At 43.7% G+C, this 19,788-nt stretch overlaps 1 protein-coding gene across 2 annotated transcripts in view; it reads left to right on the top strand.

Annotated features, from left to right (window-relative positions):
- DHX35 (DEAH-box helicase 35) overlaps window positions 1-19,788 on the top strand; it is a 67,154-nt gene that overhangs the window by 23,930 nt on the left and 23,436 nt on the right. For both annotated transcript variants that reach the window (XR_005722468.1, XM_040248328.1), the window contains exons 5-12: window positions 1,107-1,211; window positions 3,494-3,555; window positions 4,373-4,442; window positions 6,505-6,564; window positions 11,977-12,089; window positions 13,016-13,112; window positions 14,016-14,174; window positions 16,157-16,367. Coding sequence is in view for 1 of the 2 variants with exons in the window: in XM_040248328.1 (XP_040104262.1) it covers window positions 1,107-1,211; window positions 3,494-3,555; window positions 4,373-4,442; window positions 6,505-6,564; window positions 11,977-12,089; window positions 13,016-13,112; window positions 14,016-14,174; window positions 16,157-16,367 (877 nt within the window). In the remaining variant the exon portion in view is untranslated. The remainder of the gene's footprint in view (window positions 1-1,106; window positions 1,212-3,493; window positions 3,556-4,372; window positions 4,443-6,504; window positions 6,565-11,976; window positions 12,090-13,015; window positions 13,113-14,015; window positions 14,175-16,156; window positions 16,368-19,788) is intronic.

Below are 19,788 nucleotides of genomic sequence, written 5' to 3'. Positions count from 1 at the left end.
GTTTTTAAAATTTATTTTTTTTTAAGTATTCAGCAATTATTTTTTTTATTCATCCTTTTTTTAAATTTGGTTGCATCACATGCCATGTGGGATGCTAGTTCCCCAACCAGGGGTCATACCCACACCTCTTGCATTGGAAGCTTGGAGTCCTAACCACTGGACTTCCAGAGAAGTCCCCAGATATTTTCTGTTATTAAGTTAATAGCCTATGAATGGCCTTCTGGAGTAGTAGATCTTACAGCTGGATTCTTTTTTTATCTTTCCTACCCTCACCTTTGTTTTGTTTTATTTTTCCTACCCTCACCTTTTATTTGTTATATATTGGTAGGTAAAAAATGTATCTATAATTTATGGTCTTTGTAATATGTTCTTTATTTTTTTTATTATGTTAACTTGGCACCTTCATAAATTTTCTCATCTCATCTTCCATGTAACAACTTTTTAACCTGCATTCTTGGCTTTATTTCCCCTTTTAGTAGTTTTGGTAGCTGGGACATTGTTACAAATCATTTGAGAATATCTTGCTCTGAAAATGTTATTCTTCTGTTTCCAAAGAGAAAATGAAAGTGACCAAGTGTTGAATTTGGTCATTCTTGTTCTTTTGCCTTCGTGGTCCAGTGGAAGTTGTTTTATTTCAAGGCATGAAGACGTGGAAATTTGTCCCTATTTGGTATGCTAAAGAAAGCTTTAGGAAAAGGATGAATCTTGAAATTTCTTCTTTTTCCCTTTTTGCTTCAGCTACCAGGAAATCTAGAGCTGAATTTGTGGCTCAAATAACTTTGGCATGTCTGTGTTTTAAAATTTTTCTCATTGGCTTTGACCTTTTGAATTTTATCTATAATTTCTTTGATCCTGATCTGTAACCTTTTTACATGATTCTATTTTTATTCCATACTTACTGTTCTTATTAGTTGCTTCAAGTCAACGTAAAGTTGATCATTGTAAAGATTATCATACTAGTTCTCTGCTAACCTGCCCCTTGTCCTTTCATTTTCCACTGTGTTCAGCATAGTGTTTAAAAACTAAGTGACCTTTAGATTTTCCATAGTATGTGCTCTGGGCAGTAATTTCTGTCTCTGTTTTCAGCATGATCTTTCTTCCCAAAGGTTGCAGGGAGAGTGGCCGAGGAGAGGGGAGCGGTGCTGGGCCATGAGGTGGGCTACTGTATTCGCTTTGATGACTGCACCAGCCCGCTGGCCACGAGAATTAAGGTGAGACTCACAACTACTTTCCTTCTGTAAATAAGGAGGAAGATTATGTTGGGGGAGGTAAAAACACGCAGCCATTGCTGCTGACTAAGCTTCTAATGCTGTGGCAGAAAGTGTATGGGAGCATCCTGGCCCTCAGGGAGATCAGCGTGTTGGGAGGTGCAGAGCTCTTGCTGTGTCCTCACATCTTAGCCCAGAAAGGACTTTGGAAGTAGAGTTACGCCCTTGGTTCTTCAGGTGAAGAGGCTGAGGGCCTGGGAGGCTGAGTGGCCTGCCTGACGTCGTGCCCATTGGTGGCAGAACCAGAGCTCAAAGCTGCCCTTTCTCATGTGTGTCTTATTGTTTTTCCCCACCAATCCACGTAGCTGTCTAAATATAGAAACTTACCCATAAAAGACTTAAAAACAGGGACAAATAGTATAAATTGATAAAGTGTAGAATTCACAAATGTTATTTGTGCTAATTAGTGCTGGCCTGTTTTCACATGATAAAGGATTTTATGTGTGTTCTTTGACCTCGTTGCTACTATTAAAATAATTAGCATCATAGAATCAGGGTACTGTCAGCTCAGCAGTGTCTATTGCGTACCACTGTGCGAGTCAGAGTCTCCTCAGATAGTGCTGGAAACAATGAATGAAAACGCTTTGCTGGAGAAAAACAAATACTATATAATATCACCTATGTGTGGAATCTAAAAAAATATAACAAACTAGTGCATACAGCAAAAAAGAAGCAGACTCACAGATACAGAGAACAAATTCATGGTTACCAGTGGAGAGAGGAAAGAGGGAGGGGTAATACAGGGGTAGGAGACTAGGGGCTACACATTACAGTGTAGAAAATAAGCTACAAGGATACGTTGTATGAAACGGGGACTGTGGCCAGTATTTTATAATACCTATAATTGGAGCATAACCTTTAAAACTTGTGAATCACTATATTGTACACCTGTGACTTCTATAATATTGTACATCAGCTATACTTCAGTAATAAAAAACTTATTAAAAAGAAAATGGTTTGATGAAATAAACATTGGTTATTAGAATCTCAGTTATCTCTCAGGTTGCTGCAGAGGAACTGAAAATAGATGGTCTAAATGCAGTAATTTGTAAAAATGTGGACCTTGTTTTCTAAATGTCTGTATTTTCTTACTTTTGACATTCATTTTGCTAGGTAAGGGATTTATTCTTCTGTACCACCAAATACATTCACACTAGCTAATTTTTGGAAAGCTTTTAGTGAATTTCGAGAGAGTCTTTTATGAAAGGTTTCGTGTTCCCTTTGGTAGGTTTCCAGGCGCTCAGTCCCCGACTGATGAGCTGTTGCTGGTGGCACCTTCTCACTTGCACTCCTGTGTGTATGTGTGGTGGCTCGCATCAGGTCCAAGGAAAATAGGCTTTAAAAAACGAAACAAAAAGGAAAAGTACTAAGATAGAGCCTGTGAGGGAAATGTTGAGCTTTGTTAAAGACTGACTTGTTTTGGGGTGAGAATAACAGCATCTAGTTGTTAACTGCGTTTTTCTAAAGCATATTCATAAACACTCCTTCATCCTTAACAGTAATATTAATAACTGACATTCTCGAGCTCTCTCTGTGTGCTGGGGCCCTTGCTAAGCCCTGTACATGTGCACTGTACTCTCTCACTTAATTCTCACAGTAATCCTGTGAGACAGATACTTTTATTTTCTCCATTTTACAAATGAAGAGTTGGGCTCAGAGAGGGTAAGTAACTTGCCCAGGGTTTACACAGCTAATAAGAAGAAGAGCAGAGATCTGACCCAGCTGCTGGATGTGATAGCTTGCGTTCCTAACCACAACCCCAGTCAGCCTTCCTAAAATAATATCAATTGAATTTGAGGTTAATAACCTCAAGAGCTGCAAGTCTATGGTCCTTGGGACATTGTAGGAAGCGTGATCTCTGACTCAGTGGCATCTCCCTGGGCAGACCCAGGTTTGCACTGTCTGTTCATAACAGTACCCATGGTCCAGGCTCAGAGGAAATGGGGCTTAGTCAAAACTCACAGAGCAAATGCAGGTAAAATTTGCTAATAGAGTTGCCAGCTCTTACTGAGGGTCCTGTGTTCAATATCTTGTTTGGAAACCATTCCGTTGCTTGATAACCAAAATTTGGGGGTGTTTTCTCCCAGTCCTTAGTGGGAATTATCTTATACACACACTGGTGATGAGGTTGAATGTGTTTAGTTGGACTTGAACTCTTTGAAGGAAAGTCATGAATATACAGTGTAAATGAATCATTTCTAAACCTTTGTGTTTCTGTGTTTTAGTTTCTGACCGATGGAATGCTGGTCAGGGAAATGATGGTTGATCCATTATTAACAAAATACAGGTAAGTATATTTTTCCTGTGATAAGTTTCCTACAGTTTCAAAAATACACGAGTAGACTGAGGAGAAGTTGTTTTAATAGCTGGGATTTGTGACCACACTCGGCTTTCCCAAAGCTTCTCTCCTTCCTTTGGCTGTTGCGACCTTTGATGTTCTTTTCAGAATATATGGAATCAAAACTGGGCTCATTGAAATCCCTGTCATTATTTGAACGACCTGTTGACTTGTTTTTATCTTGCTGGAGGGTGACTACAGAGGCACAGCACAGAACTGGGCAGTGATTGTTGAATGTAACGTGCAGAGCCCAAATAATTATTCACATTTTCCATCTCCTTGTGGGTCCCTGTCCATCGCTCATCATATAAAATGATCCCACTCAGGCTCTGTGTATCCTGGGGAAGGATGTCATATTTGACTCCCTGGTACACATGTGGCATAGCCATGACCACGTGCCTCTTTGTGCTGTTTTATGCAGATTTTTAGTCTTTGGGTGATTGGGCCTTATCTCAATTTTTATGTGCTTTATGGGGCTATATGTTATATTGAAATTTAAAATCATGTATTAGATTCTGTTGGGATCCAGCATTGGTGGTAAAACTTTAAAAGTAGCAATAAATAACAGCATTTTCTTTACCAAGAAAAGTTGATGTGGCCATGTTTATTAGCTTTAGAGTTACTGCCTTGTTAAAGAGGTACTTGGTGTTACTTTTTGCGGCAAGGTGATTGAATGGGGGCTAAACCCCCAGCAGTTCCCTTAATGTCTGGATGGGCTTGCGTGGTGGTGGTTTGCTGCCCACTGAGATACTCCCTCTGATTCTAGTGCCATCATGCTGGACGAAGCCCACGAGAGGACCTTGTACACCGACATCGCCATTGGTCTGCTGAAAAAGGTATGGAGCTTCACTGCCAGACTTCTGGTTTTGTGTTTTTGTTTTGTTTGTTGTTTGATCAGTAAAGTCATTGTAGCAGTTTAGAAAATTCAAGAAAATACAGAGGAAAGAAATGAAAATGGTCGATCACCCTACTCATGCAGAGACAGTTACCATTAGAATTTTGGAATGTGTCCTTCTCTTCTTTGTCCTCTGTGTGTCTGTTTATGTGTGTATTGATGCACCTGTTTTGACCCAGTGGGGATTGGGTTGTTGTGCTCACTTGTATCTTGCATAATTCTCATAGTGTTGCATAAGGATCATTTTCCTCTGTCATTAAATATTCTCTAAAGACATTTTTAATGGCTATATAGTCACATGTCTCTACCATAAAGTATTTGACACCTCCATTACAGCTAGGCATTTATGTGGCTTCCAGATTTGAAATATTTTAAATAATGTTGCAGGAAGCACCTTTGTAGTTCAATCTGTTGAATTTCTGTTTCTTTTCTGTCTTTTGCTTTTTATTATAGATTTCAAGCATATCCCAGAGTAGAGAGAAGGGTTTAATGACCCCCATGTGCCCAAAACCTGGTTTCAACAGTTATAACCCATGGCCAGTTTTGTTTCAACCTTACTTCCATCCTCTTCTCCCTTCCTGTATTTTCTGGTTATTTTCTTTGGGGAAATTTCTGATCCCCAGAGTCTAGAGCAGGGTGATTAAAAGCCTGAATTCTGGGTCAGACTACCTGGGTTCAATTCTGACTCTGCTGAATTTGCTCATCACTCAGATGAGGCTGATACCAACTTTTTCTTCCTCTTTGCTGCTTTACTTTCCTATCTGATAGACACTAGCCACTTTAGATTTAAATTAGTTGAAACAGAATAAAATAAAAAATTCATTTCTTTAGTCCCACTGGCTGTATCTCAAGGACTCACTGGCCACATGCAGCTAGTGGCTACCGCAGTGGGCAGAACCTTTAAGCGTTCTCTTAGAGCTGCCCTATAACATCATTTGTTGTGAAACTTAGATAATATAAAATGTTTAGAATGGTGCCTGACACAGGGCCATGAACAGAGTGTGGGGTGCCTTTCCCATTGGGAGGATGTCTGCAGCTGAGTGAGGGGAGGGTGGGCTGGATTTCAGCGGCCTCTAGCCTCTTTGTGCAATGCAGGTGCTACACAACTGTATGCAGAGACCTGGGCATAGCACATAGCTTACTGTATGCTAGCTGCTGCTGCTGCTGCTGCTGTTTTCATTATTAATTTATTTTTTGGCCAAAGATTTAAACTTTCTGATACTTGTGAGGAATTATCCCACTCTGTTATTACCTCCTCAGGAATGGCATAATAAGTGGGCCTATTTCACAGAATCTTTGCCAACCCTGAAAATAAATGCTTGCCAATGTGATGGATGAAACAATAATCTCATTGTTACCCTTTTTTTTTTTTTACTATAATTTATTTGATCATTTCGCCTATGACCATTGCTCATCTCTTTCTTTGAATAACTGTTAATATCTTTTGGGACGTCCCTGGTGGCTCAGATGGTAAAGCGTCTGTCTACAATGCAGGAGACCCGAGTTCAATCCCTGGGTTGGGAAGATCCCCTGGAGAAGGAAATGGCAATCCACTCCAGTTATCTATATTTCTGTCTTGGTGTTATTATTGTTTGGTTTTTCATACTTGCACATGCACTTAAGTACATATACACAGATTCTGACTATTCAGAGACCCAGGTGTCAGGGAAAAAATGGTTTTACTTTTGGTAAATTCAAATTTGTGTCTTAAAGCTCCTTTATACTTTCTTTTTTTCTTTTTTAATATTTTTGTTTTGGAAAATTTTTATAACTCACACAATTAGAAAGAATAGTGTAATGAACTGCCTTTTCACCTGTTACTTAACAGTTACCAATTTGTGGTCAGTCTTGTTTCATCTTTAAGCTCCTCCCCACTCCCCATCCCCCTCCACACACTGGATTATTTTGTAATAAATTTCAGATATCAGATTATCTCATCTGTGTCACGGTGTTATCATTGATAACATTGATATCATTGTTTTTCCGCATGCCTTCTTTTTTAGATTCAGAAGAAGCGAGGGGATCTTCGACTGATTGTGGCTTCAGCCACTTTGGATGCAGAGGTAGGAGCGTTTCCACTGTCACCCTCTGTCCCCAGTCAGCATGGGGATTGTTGCTCATGTCCTTGGGAAGCTGCCTCCAGCTGGAGCTTATCTTCGGCAGGATGGCCTACCTTCCTTATGGGGCCATCTGATGTCCTAGATTCCATGTCATTGGAGGAAATTCCTTTTCAGCTCGTGGGTGGAAATAGCCTGTAATTAATTGAGTTCATAATTACCTGTTGTCTTGTTTCTCTACATGCTATATTTTCCCCCACACAGGCAGCTTCTTTTGATTACTCTTTTCAGTAGGAGGCTATACTTCTTGAATTTATGACTTTAGCATTTATATTTAGATTTGGGGGATACAATTAAAGTTTTCCCTGTACACATAGTAATTTTCACAGTATAATTTTTTATGTCTAAGTGTACATTAGTTTTCACTGTTAAAAATCTTTTTTGTTGAAATAAGTTGATTTACAGTGTTGTTAATTTCTCTTATACAGCAAAGTGATTCAGTTATACATGTGTGTGTGTATATATACACATACACACTTTTTAAAATATTCCTTTCCATATGGTTTATTACAGAATTCTGAATATAGTTCTCTGTGTTAAACAGTAGGACCTTGTTGTTTATCTATTCTATATATAAATGCTAACATCTGCTAACCCCAATCTCCCACTCTGTCCCTCCCCCAACCCCCTCCCCCTATTTTTCTCTCTTAATGACTAATATTTTAGTTCAAACAGCAGTTCAGCTCAACACATAATTTTGGCCACTTGCTGTGTATGCACATGCAGGCCACATGCACGCAGCTGATACAAAGCACAGAAGCACAGTGCTGGCTACAGGCGATTCATACACTCGCTGACTGGTCAGGGAAGCAGACACATAAATAGGTGTTTGCCGTTCAGTTTGTTCCAGGTGCTGAGACAGCCAGGGAGTGGGTGCTTTCTCTCTAGCCAGCTGGAGGGTGTCCAGAAGCTTTCATGGAGGAGAGACATCCCATCTAGCTTGGAAAGATGTGCACAAGTCTGCTAGATTTGTGGGGTGGGGAAGGGAGTCCTAGGCATGCACAGAACCGCGGGGGCCTGAAGCGTGTGTTCAGAGAGAGGGCTGTGAGTCAAGTGTAAGGGGGGAGCCATATCTCGCTTGCAGCACCTGCTGGGGGCGATCTGTCCCCCTGCCTGCAGTCACCCCTTTGAGTGTCTCCTTTAGTTTCTCCAGTGCTCCTTACACTCCAGCCTCACTGTGCCTTTCCTCAGATAAGTCTAAGCATGCTTCTGCTTTTGGTGGGGAAGCCCTCTTTTCAGACCATTTTTGCTTTGGATGTTCTTGTGGCCTTGTACTCATCTCCTTTCAGTCTCTGTCAGGTATTAGCACCCAGAGAGCCTTCCCAGACCACTGTCTACAACTGAGCCCCTGTCGCTCTTCATTCTCTCGCTCTCCTCCTCATTTCTGTTTAGCCCTTCTCCTTTGCTAATATCATATGCATATCTGGGTGTTTGTTGATTGTATGTCTTCCATCACTAAAATGTAAACAACTGTGAAGACTGGGACTTTGACTGTCTTACTCTATTTTATCCCTTTCATCTGAGACAGTGTCTGGCACAGAGTAGGGACTGTGGGTTGAATGAATTTTGATTGCCTGGAAAGCGACGGGAAATTCAAATGGGAAATGCTGGTAGGGGTCAGATGATGGGGGCACCCCACAGGCCACGTGAACTCCACCCTTCCACCTGGTCAGTCGCCCTCGCATGTGTGAGGCTTGGCAGTGACTTGATCATGTTTGTGGGGTTTTGTTTTGGCTGAGCTGCGTCTTTGTTGCTGCGTGCAGGCTTTCTCTAGTTACTCTGGTAGCGGCGGCTGCTGTTCAGTTGTGGTATGCGGGCTTCTCACTGCAGTGGCTTCTCTCATTGTGAGCCACTGGCTCTAGGCGTGCAGACTTCAGTAGTTGCAGCGCGTGGGCTTAGTTGCTCTGTGGCAAGTGGGATTTTAGATGAGTGATTGAACCCCCGTGCCCTGCATTGACAGGTGGATTCTTAACCACTGGACCACCAGGGGAGTCCCATATTTGAGTTCTAGAAAGATCACGCTGGTGCTGTATAAGAGACGCAAACAGATGTGGCGATCACAGTCAGGAAGCCAATTCCATAATCCAGCTGAGATGAAAAGGGCCTCACTCTTGATCTCCAAGTGGCTTCCAGGATGCAGAACAACTTGGAGGGAGAAAAAAGTCAGCCTGGCTGGGAGAGAGGTCTGCATGCTGCGTGACAGGTTTCTTGGACCTTCTCACAGTGTAGGAGTCTGTTGTCTTAGGTCTCCCCACCATAATTGGGGTTAAAGCTCTCTGTTGCCCTCTTTAATGAATTCTTATGCCCTTCACCTGTGATCCCTGATGGACTGCTATTTTAACCTCATCTCCTGTCAACCTCTTCCATGACTGAGTTGTTCAGAACAGCATCTCCATTTTACCTCTTATCTTTACCACGACCTCCTTTTTGAAATTGTTTCCAATAGTTTTTATTGTGGGTAAAATGTTTAATGTCCAAGTCTTTGAATCATCAGTAATATTTATTGCTTACAGTTGCCTTTCATTGTCTTTAGTGTGGCATGGAGATGGAAAAACATAGCTTCTTTCCATTCTGCCTGCCATAGTTGATAGTGATGCACTTCCTGGGAGTGATATTTTTAGGTGGGAGGGTGGAATGTAGGAGTTGTGTCAGCCTTGGGTGTGCTAGGATGCAAGGGTTGCCAGATGTCAGCAACTTTCAGCGGAGCCTTGCGTGGACCTGGGTCATTGATTTCTTCATCCCTTTCTGGCCAGGTGAGTGAGGAGCAGTGAGGGGTGTGTGTGTGTGTGTGCATGAGGGGAGACCTGGGTGGGTGTGGATGCACGTGGGATATGGAATGTGAGTTCCCAGGTGAGAGTAAGAGCGAAGAAGAGGAAGGAATGGGCTGAAGTGGACGAGAGAGGAGGAGTGTGTGAGAGTGGTGAATGGGGGGGGGCGTGACTCAGGTAGTATTTTCACCTGGAGGCCCAGGGATGCTGGAACGCCTCCCTTGTCTCCTGGCTGTTGAGTCTGTGGGCAGCAGACTCATTCCTAACTCCACTGCCTGGAGGGATCGATGCCACCTGCTCTGGTTTCGCTCAGGGCTGCAGTCGAAGACACCCAGTGACTGCGACTGGGAGGCAGAGGCCAGTGGAGTTGGATGGGGCTGATCAAACAGCCACCTTCATTAGTTTAGCTGTTTCTTAATATCAACCTAATTAAGTCAGCACTTAATTAGAATGTGACTGAGTATAATTATGAAGTATTTATTGACCATTGTATCACATGGTATTTTTTTTTTTCTTTTGTTGGCTTCCATTCACCTGGCAGAAAACATGATCACTGACCCATTGCACGGTTTTTTGGTCACAGTCCAGATGCTTGAAGAGAGAATCATTTTTATCTTTCCAGATTCTTCAAGAAGGAATTTGGGGTCCATTGTAGTCAGGTACCCACTTGGAACCATTCTGTATGGGCCAAAGGTGGGCAGGCCGTGTTGGCGTGGCTGCTGGGGGTCCACTCCTGTGGGCCAGATCAGAGCCACTAGCAGAGAAGGAAACGGGTGAGCAGGGGAGCGATCCCGCAGACGTCCACGCCATTTGTGTCCCATGCCACAACGAGCCTCTTCCTCGCAGTCACTTTGTGTGTGTCTGTGTCAGCATGATCCCTGGCTTTCACAGTTGACTCTCACCTCTTCTTTTCCCGGTGGGTTGAACTCATTTCACTCCTGCTGGTCCTTCTTTCTGCCTCAAGATGCAGACACTGTTGACACTATGTTTATTTGCTTTCTAGCCTTTAATTTTCTGTGTATTTATGTTTAATACTTCTGAATACAGATAAAAGATAAAGATCTTAAGGACAGAAATCTTGTGCCTTCTCAGTTAATGCTGAGTTTTATTTTTTGAAGGAGTAACTCTGTCTTTACATCTCTGCTGTCATCCTTGGAAGAGGGCGCCTCTTCTCCTTCCCAACCAGTAATAGCCCTGCTCATCCTTTCAGGCTTAGCCAAGAGATCGGCCACGTCCAGGACCCCCTCCCTGCACCGTGTCACTGCGGGCCCTCTCCTCCCCTGACTGTAACGCGCAGCTCTTTTCTGATCATCTGGCACTGAGGCTCGGTTTATGTTATGATTGGTTTTTGCACACCTTCCTCCCTGGCTTATTCACTGTTTGGGGGAGAGGGGAGCAGTGCCTTCTCCCTTGTCTGTGCATCACTTGTAGCATGCCTGTGCTTTGCATACCACAGGACACAGGAAGGCTGAAGTCACTTGCAGGGAATTTACTTGAAAGAAGGGTGGAGCTGTGTGGGTCTCCATGGCACAGCACAGCACTTCTCTCGGCCCGAGGCTCGTTCTTTTATGTCTGTGTTTACGCTTCGCAGACATGACGTGGAGGTTGACATGCAGCATGCAGGTATTTTGGAGTTCAATCTAGTCAACTCTTCTAGAAGTGCTCCTCCAGGCCTTTTCCTGTTGTACTCAATTCAGGTTCTCAGGGCACCCCTGGATCCTGGTTTCCAGGAGCAGATGTGGACGTGTTTAGGGGAGATAACCTGGGAAGGAAAGAAGACGGGCCTGGTGATCCCGTGGTTGGGCCTCCTAGGAGAGGAGAAAGCAGCGTGTGGCCAGGCCTCAGGGGACCGGGAAGGTCAAGAGCTCTCCTACCAGGCCTCCATAGAGACCGCAGACCTGGGGATCAAGTGCCATTGAAGAAGACGTGGCCACCTCTTTGGGTGGAATTGCCAAGAGCCACTTCTCTCAACGAGGTCCTGTGGGAGCGTGGGAGAAGTGGGTAATTGCCGACCTGCCCATACGGAGTGTTGTGCTGCCTCCTGAGGGGCATATAAAGAGGGAGAGGACTCTGTCCTGCAAACACAGGGCCTGTAGATCTGTGATTGCACTTCCAGGAACATTTCCTGCCATTCACCGATGTACAGGTTTCCTTTATACAGGGATCATGTGCGTGGTCAGGTCAGCCTGATGTAATCCACCTTTAACTTGAGTTACACCTTCTGACCTAGTCTGTGGTTAAATGCAGCTTGGGGGACGGGGAGTGGGTGGGGTAAGATCAATAATCCCTCTGCTGCGTGTTGACTTAGGTTCATAGCTGAATGCACTTTGGAAATTTAACCTTGATCATTTCTGTCAACTCTTCAATAGAGTCTGCCATTGAAATGTGACTCCCCCAAATTATAAGAATAAAAATATGATTTTTTGAATAATTATTTTGTTATCCTTAGTCTGTATTACATATAGCCAATCGCTACCCGCCACCTCCTGCTCTGCCAGTTTTATATTATTTTCATTCTTTCCATAAGTTACTATGAACCTTTTTTTTTTCAATTTGAGCAATGAAGATTTTTTTTTTTAATTTCTTTTAGAAATTTCGGGATTTCTTTAATCACAATGACACCAGTGACCCAACTAGGGATACGTGCGTGATCCTTACAGTGGAAGGGCGAACATTTCCAGTGGACATCTTTTATCTACAGAGGTTTGACAGTCCTTGCATTTTTAGTGAGGGCGATTGGAAAACCAGGTCTGTTTGGTGGGTGGAGAAGCAGCTGCGTCTGCTTTGCAGCTTTTAGGGCAGTGTGCTACGCTGCTGAGCAAGGGCATGTTTGTCCCTGATGGGATGTTCTGGAACCCTCCCTCAGTATTGCTGCAGGACTTCAAATCTCCCTCCAGATGTGCAAGTTTCTGTGACTCTGTGGCCCCTGGCTCAGCTGCAGAGAGCAAAACGGGAACAAGGTTGCAGGGAGGAGGGCTCTAGAATAGTCCGAACTGGGCTTTACAAGACTGTCAGCTCGGGTGGTATTGGTGATTTGAATCATTTGGTTCTCAGCCCTCTACATCTTAGCAGGAAGGCCTGGCTGACATTTTCGGGAGGAGCCTCTTTGAACAGGAAAGGGTCATCCTAATTCCTGCTCCTTTTCACTGTACAGAGGAAGACTGGGAGCATGAGTCAGAGGCAGATAAATCCAGAGAGTTATGAGCCTGACTTCTGAGTCATTTTAGAGGGGCAGGCACCCGTGCGTTCCATCTACTCCCCTCAGACATGCTGCTGGTGGTCAGGAGGGGAAATGGAAAGAATGTGGAATTCAGCACTGGGACAAGAGACCCACTTTTCCTGGCCGGGAATCTTTGCATGCTACAGATAGGACATTGGTTTGCATGGGCTGTATTGCTTTTCTGTCTCTGCAAATAAAGCCAAAAATAGTAGTTTACGTGTAATTATGGATTGTATTTGAATTCTGCATTAAAAAAAAAAGAATTTATTTTAATTATTCATATGCCGATTATCTGCTGGGCAGGCAAAAACTTAACTTTCACAAGGCTTTGCTGGCAGATTACTAAGGTAATTGATCTGTAATTAATGAGCATATTCTGGTGATGAATTTATCTCATACATCTTTTCAGTCCTGTTCCAGATTACATCAAATCAACCGTAGAAACTGTGATGAAAATTCACCAGACTGAGGGAGATGGAGACATATTAGCATTTCTCACTGGTCAGGTAATTCCATTGAACCTTTTTTCCTCTGGCAAACAGACATGTTAAGGCCATACCAAATGCAACTACACTACAATAAAAATTAAAGAAAAAAAAATCTTTAAAAAAAGCAGCACCAAAATGTATACAGAGCCCTCTTTGTGGTTATTTAATTGCATAAAAAAATTGTTCAGTTTGATGTCATTCGTCTGTTGACTCAATTGCCAGAGAATCATTAGCTCCTGCCTGTTCTGTCTGCCAGACGTTTTAAATTTACCAGCTGATTCCAGAGTAAATCCGAGAGCTAAGCCAGTGGGCCGTTTTGATGCCAGGATTGAATCCTGCATGAGGCACATGCTGTGCCTCTGTGTCGCTGCTGCACCTGTTTCCCAGTGACGCCTTTGCAGCTCACCCTGGAGGGCACAGGTTGGCACACCACTGGAAAAACAACCAGATAGGCCTAAAGGCTCACTCAAGGTTGTAGCTCTGTTCAGAACTACCCTCTAGTTGGAATCATTTCCACTGTCAAGCATTTTCCATTGTTCAGTAATCTTTTCTAGGACAGGCTTAACAGCAATTTTGTATGTCACAGCTTGTCCTTGTATATGCCACACTGTTTGCTGCAGTATATTAAAAAAAACAAAAACAAAACTCAGTCGTTTTGGTGCATCAGGAATTCTTCTATTGACTGCAGGTAGTGTGGACTTGAGTAATTAATTGGACAGTCACGACTTTTCACCCCGTTGGCACCATTGTTCATTTGCATTTGATCAAATACCACCCCACTGTGGAGTGTGATGACTCTGACAGTCACAAATCTGACCGGATTTATAGTCCTGACCCCATCCTACCTTTTCTTGCAGTCAGATAAAATGACCTGCTTCAGTCTGACCTCGATTTCTTTGGTCCCCATCTCGATGATTTTAGGAAGAGGTGGAAACTGTCGTGTCAATGCTGATCGAGCAGGCTCGAGCGCTGGGTCAGACTGGGATGAAGAGACACCTCCGGATTCTCCCCATGTATGCAGGACTGCCCTCCTTTGAACAAATGAAAGTGTTTGAAAGGGTGTCACGCAGTGTCAGAAAGGTGAGACTAACCCAGGGACCAAGGGCGTTTGCAGCTGTCTATAATCATGCTGGTGCCCCCTTGCCCTTTATTTTACATTGAAGTAGAACACGCTAAATAGGAAGGTATTTTAAAGAACTTAAGGCCTGTATTTCTGTGCAGCAGAGCTAAAAGCATACGGAAAGAAATTCCCAGGTAGTCCAGTGGTTAGTACTCTGCTCTTCCACTGCTGAGGGCCTGGGTTCAATCCCTGGTTGGGAAACTAATTTCCGTCAAGTTGCATAGCCAAAACCCCCCCAAAAAACATAAACAAGGATAAAAGCACACAATAAATAATGAGTTGCAAAGATTTCTCAGCCTGCCTCACAGACAGTTTAGTAATTATCAGAGTAGGTGACTTCTCTTTGCTTTTCTTTCCCTATCACACAACAGTATCTTGGTTTAAAGGATTGTCTTGGTGAATTGTGATCAGTCAGAAACAGTAGATTAGCTACTGTAAAATGGTTTCTCAGCCATGTGTTTGAAAAATCAATTTGCCTATAGAGCCAAATTTAAGTCAGTTAATTCAAGGTGTGGCTTAAAAGTACCTAGCCTTGAAATTGGGGTGGGGCAGGGCGTGGTGAGAAGCCCTGGTTTAAAGGAGCCAGTAGGCCGCCAGTCTGTTTCATCTGTCACCTGCCTGGGCCCTGCTCTGTTTACCCTTCATCCAGTGAGGAAGGTACAGAACTGGCCCAAAGTTGCCTTAGAGTAGCTATTTATCAGCAGGTGGCAGAGAACACAGTAGGTGAGAGACGGCTGGTTGGAGGATCCACTCGCAACTTCAGGTCACTTTTAAGAGGGCACCCTGGCCATTGGGATGGAGCTGCTCAAGTCTGTCCAGTCAAACATGAACTGTAGCCATCCAGTCAGGAGACCTGGGTTACACTGTGCACTGGGATGAGTTTTTCAACCCCGAGGCCTGGTTTTCTCAGCTGTAAAACATGAATAATAGTAACTTTTAGATAGATGGTTTTATAGCATAAAATCCTGAGTCTGCTACATAAAAATAGTAGGGAGGTTTTTGTAAAATGATCAAAGTTGCAAATGCTATTTATATGTCTGCTGCTGCTTCATACCCTCCAGGGGCAGCACTCAGCGCGCTTGGAATAAAATGCAAACCCGTCCTGTGGCCCAGCGACCGTGCATGATCGGGTCCCGGCATCCCTCCTAACCTCATCTTTATTTAATTATCCTGGTCTGTGGCTGCACCAGCTGTTTCTCCTTCCTCTGCTTGGATCTCTGTAGGGCCGGTTGCTGCCTGTTACTCAGGTCTCAGCCTAAAATCATCTGTTAGAGAGGCTTTCCCTGGCCATCTAACCTGAAGTATGCATGCTCCATTATTAACATATTATAACATGTGTACATTGAACACTACATAATGCTAGAGTATTCCCTCCTGCGTTTTCCTCCTGGTGTTCGTCACTGTCCTATGTTCACTATTTCTCCACCCAAACATTCACACTGGAATGTGGATCTTGTCCACTGTCCATTCCTAGCACCTTGAAGCGTGGCTGGCAAAGTGCAGACCCTCAGAAAGCAGTTAGAACATGAGTAAATGACAGGCACAGGTGGTATGCATCACTTGAGTTGTACAAAAGGTAAAAACTAATGTTTGTTAGAATGTTTGCTCTGAGCCAAGCCAAGTACTAGGCTCTAATAATCGTTTCATGTATGTTTCACATTTAATCCTCTGAAGAACCCCGGGAGAGGGTAAATTTTATTACGGAAACGAGCAAACATGCTCAGGAGGTTAAGGAACTTGTCCAAGGTCCCAAGCTTAAGGAGAATTGAAATCCAAGGCACCTGAGCCTAAAATTCATCCTAGTCCATCCAGGATACCTCAATGCCTCTCACAGTTTCTACACGATTGAAGATATCTTGACATCTTTTAGGACTTTGACTATTCAGAGTGAAGACAACCAAAACACTTTTATCCTGACTCTCCTTCCTGTGGGGGAACCTAGGTGATCGTGGCCACCAATGTAGCAGAAACCTCCATCACAATCAGTGGGATTGTGTACGTGATTGACTGTGGCTTCGTGAAGCTCCGGGCCTACAACCCCAGGACAGCTATCGAGTGCTTGGTGGTGGTCCCAGTGTCCCAGGCATCAGCCAACCAGCGAGCAGGACGCGGTGGCCGCAGCCGCTCAGGGAAATGTTACCGCCTTTATACAGGTAAGTGTGGCTTTTTTCTCTTTTAGGGGTTTTGCCTTTCCCCTAGTCAGCCTGGGCATCAGAGAATATTACAGGTATCTACCCCTCCCTAATAAGCAGAACTTAAGACCCAGATCTTCCTCACAAGGCCTTCTGTAATCTGACACCACCACCTTCCTCACTCCAGACATGGCCCTTCTTTGCTACTGTTCCTCACTGGCCAAAGCTAGACCAGTTTAAAAATATATTTATTTATTTGGCAGCATGGAGTCTTAGTTGTGGCATGCAGGATCTTTAGTTACAGCATGAGAACTGTTGGTTGGGACATGTAGGATCTAGTTCCCCGACCAGGGATGGCACCCCAGGGCCCCCTGCATTGGGAGTGAGGAGTCTTAGCCACTGGACCACCATCAAAGTCCCATGAATTAGCGATTATTTGCCACCCCTTTTCTGACCTAGTCTGGGCCTTGGCCTGTCAGCAGCCATGTGACATGTAGCTTGGACCCTTGTTCTATCTTTCTTAACGTTCTCTTAGCATCATGTGGCATTTTTTTTTGTTCTGGGATCCTTAAATCCTGTGGGGCCCCACAGTGGGTTCCATCTTTAGCTCTGGTTCAGAGCAGCTTTGCAGAGCCAAACCAGCAGGGTCTCTCCTGAGACTCGTTGATAGCAGTTGGTCAGCTCCTGCTCCATGCTTGACTTTGAAGGAGCAACATGAAATTACAATGAAGACGGTCTTAGCCCTTAAGGAGTTTTCTCTCCAACTAAACAGCAGTCTTATCTATAGAAAAATGAAGTCTCCAGAGCTGCTCTTTACTTCATTGTACCTCTCTTCTGTGGGTGATGGTGTCAAGGTTTCTCTCAATTATCTAGACTTAATTTTCAAATAATTTTTAATTCCCTCCTCTGTCCAATATCCCTCTGCAGTCACTTAACCAGATCCAGGGGTTTTACCTCTTATCTCTCCTTTCCTTTCGGATTACCATCATCCTTGTTCAGTCCTTGACATCATTTATTCTTTTTTGCAGATGTTTACAGAGCACCTGCTCTGTGCCAGGCAGGGAAATCTAAAGCCAGTTGAGATATGGTCTGAGGCCACATGGCTGACAGCCTGGTGGTGGAGGCAGGCTCATGAACAGATTAGCATATTATGGTATGATAGAGTTGCCATAACTGAATGAGCCTTGGAAGCAGACAGCAAGGAGTTATTCCTACTGGGGAGGGCTTCACAGTCCATAATTGAGCCTGATCTTCCCGGCAACTCAGTAGTTAATCCAGGTGAGGGGATAGCAGTGGGGTTTAGATTTCATCACAGCAAGCAGAGGAAGTGGAATGTACTAGTACTTGGAGGGGAGGAACAGGGTAAGAAGGATTCATGGAAGGGAGGGAGAATGCAGAACCTGAAGCCAGAGAGGTAAGGTTCTTCCACTGAAGGTATTAAGAGGGAATAATGGAAATAGAAAGAGGAAAGCCAGTTTCAAAGGCGAACTGAAATATGGGGAAGAGGAAGTTTCAGGAAACTTAAATTTTTTTATTGAGGTGAATTTTACATAACATGAAATGAACCCTTTTAACTTGAACAGTTCAGTGGCATTTATTATCTTCACAGTGTACAGCCACCCCTTTTATCTAGTTAGGAAACATCTTTATCACTCTAAAGTAAAAGTCCTTACCTGTTAAGCAGTATTTCCTTCTTCATTTCTCCCTGCTGCCGGCCTCTGACAACTGGCAATCTTTGTTGTCGTTTTGGATCGTCAGGTGGCCCTCTGTATCCATAGATTCAACCAACTGCAGATTGAAAATATTTGGGGAAAAAAATTCCAGAAAGTTTCAGAAAGCAATACTTGAAGTTGCCTACATACCAGCAACAGTTCATATAGCGTTTACATTCTATTAAGTACTATAAGTATAGAGATGATTTAAAGTATTCAGAGGATGTGTGTAGGTTATATGCAAATACTGTGCCATTTTCTGTAAGGGACTTGAGCATCCTCAGATTATGGTATCTGCAGTGGGAGAGAGGGGTGTCCTGGAATCAGTCTCCTGTGGATACCAAGGGATGAGTGTATTTGTTTTGGATATTTCACAGAAATTAAATCATATAATGTGACATTTTGTGTCTGGTTTCTTTCATTCAACATAATGTTTTCCAGGTTCATTTACAGTGTATCAGTACTTTATACCTTCTTATGGATGAATAATATTCCATCGTATGACGGTACCACGATTTGTTTATCAGTTGATGGTTGTTTCTGCCTTTTGGCTGTTGTGAATAGTGCTGCTATCAATAAGCATGTATGTGTGCTTCAGTCTATATTTTTAATTCCTTCGGATACACAGCTCGGAGTAGAATTGCAGGGTCATATGGTAATTCTTTATTTAACGTGAGGAACTAAAGTTACTTCTAAGGAGGAAATGGCCAGCATCATCTCATGCTCCAGTGAAATCAAACAGCAGACTGTAGACTAAAGATAGGCAAATGGACTTGGGTAAAGGGTGCGAGCAGCTTTGGTGGAGGTGAGGTTGCGGGGAGACCAGCCGACAATAATGGGGTACAGCAGATACAGCCTCTAGGTTTCCTCCGCCAACCTGCTTCCAGAGATCACAGCTCTGAGCAGGGCACTACCTCCTTTGACCCTTAACAGTTTCCCAAATCCTTCCGGGACTTTCTGGCTTGTCTGCTCCTGCTGTCCACCCAGCACTGACCCTGCACTTCACCCTTGCTGAACTACTCTATGTTTTGAATCTACCTTCTGTCTTCCCACACCCGCTTCACATACCTGTGGTCCCTTTCCCTGGGCCGTTTTCTCTGCCCAGTTCCCTTCTCCCCTCAGTCATCCTCCCTCCACCCTTCAACCTCCATTTCTCCTCGGGAGGACCCTCCACTGGGACCTAGCCTGATCCTCATCTTGGTCCCAGACCCCTCTGAATCACGGAGATGTCTTAAAAGCTATTGGCCTACAGCTCCTGCAGCCCTTGGCCCAATGCCTTGTGTACTTGAGTCCTCAGTAGACTCAAGTGTCCTTGAACTCTGAAGATAAAACGCCTACTTCCTGTGAGCATCTTCATCCGGATTGTCCTCTTACCTGATCTCAGTGTGCTTGGAAAATGTGGTTATCCTACCAAAAGGCTACCCACCAAACGCTCTTGAAACTTGAAGTGAATATCCCATTTGGAACTTCCTGCCATTCCCTGTTACCCGGAACCTTCCAGGTGGGTCCATGCATTTGACGATTTGTATCAATCAGCTCACAGAATATTTATTGTCTCTTTTGTCAGACTAAAGGTTTTTTTCAAGTCCTTCAGTGATGGTGCTGTTTCTTTGTGACACCTTTTGTTCTGCTCTGACTTTTCTCTGGTTAATTAAAGATTTATGTTGGAAGCTAGGCCACCTTTGTGTGAAGGAGGGTGTGCACAGTTAAAATGCTGACTGATATGGGAG

The sequence above is a fragment of the Oryx dammah genome, unplaced genomic scaffold (assembly GCF_014754425.2).
Source record: "Oryx dammah isolate SB20612 unplaced genomic scaffold, SCBI_Odam_1.1 HiC_scaffold_10, whole genome shotgun sequence".
Lineage (NCBI taxonomy): Eukaryota > Metazoa > Chordata > Mammalia > Artiodactyla > Bovidae > Oryx > Oryx dammah.
Note: the sequence above shows the minus strand (reverse complement) of the source record. Positions and strands in the feature narration are given on the sequence as shown.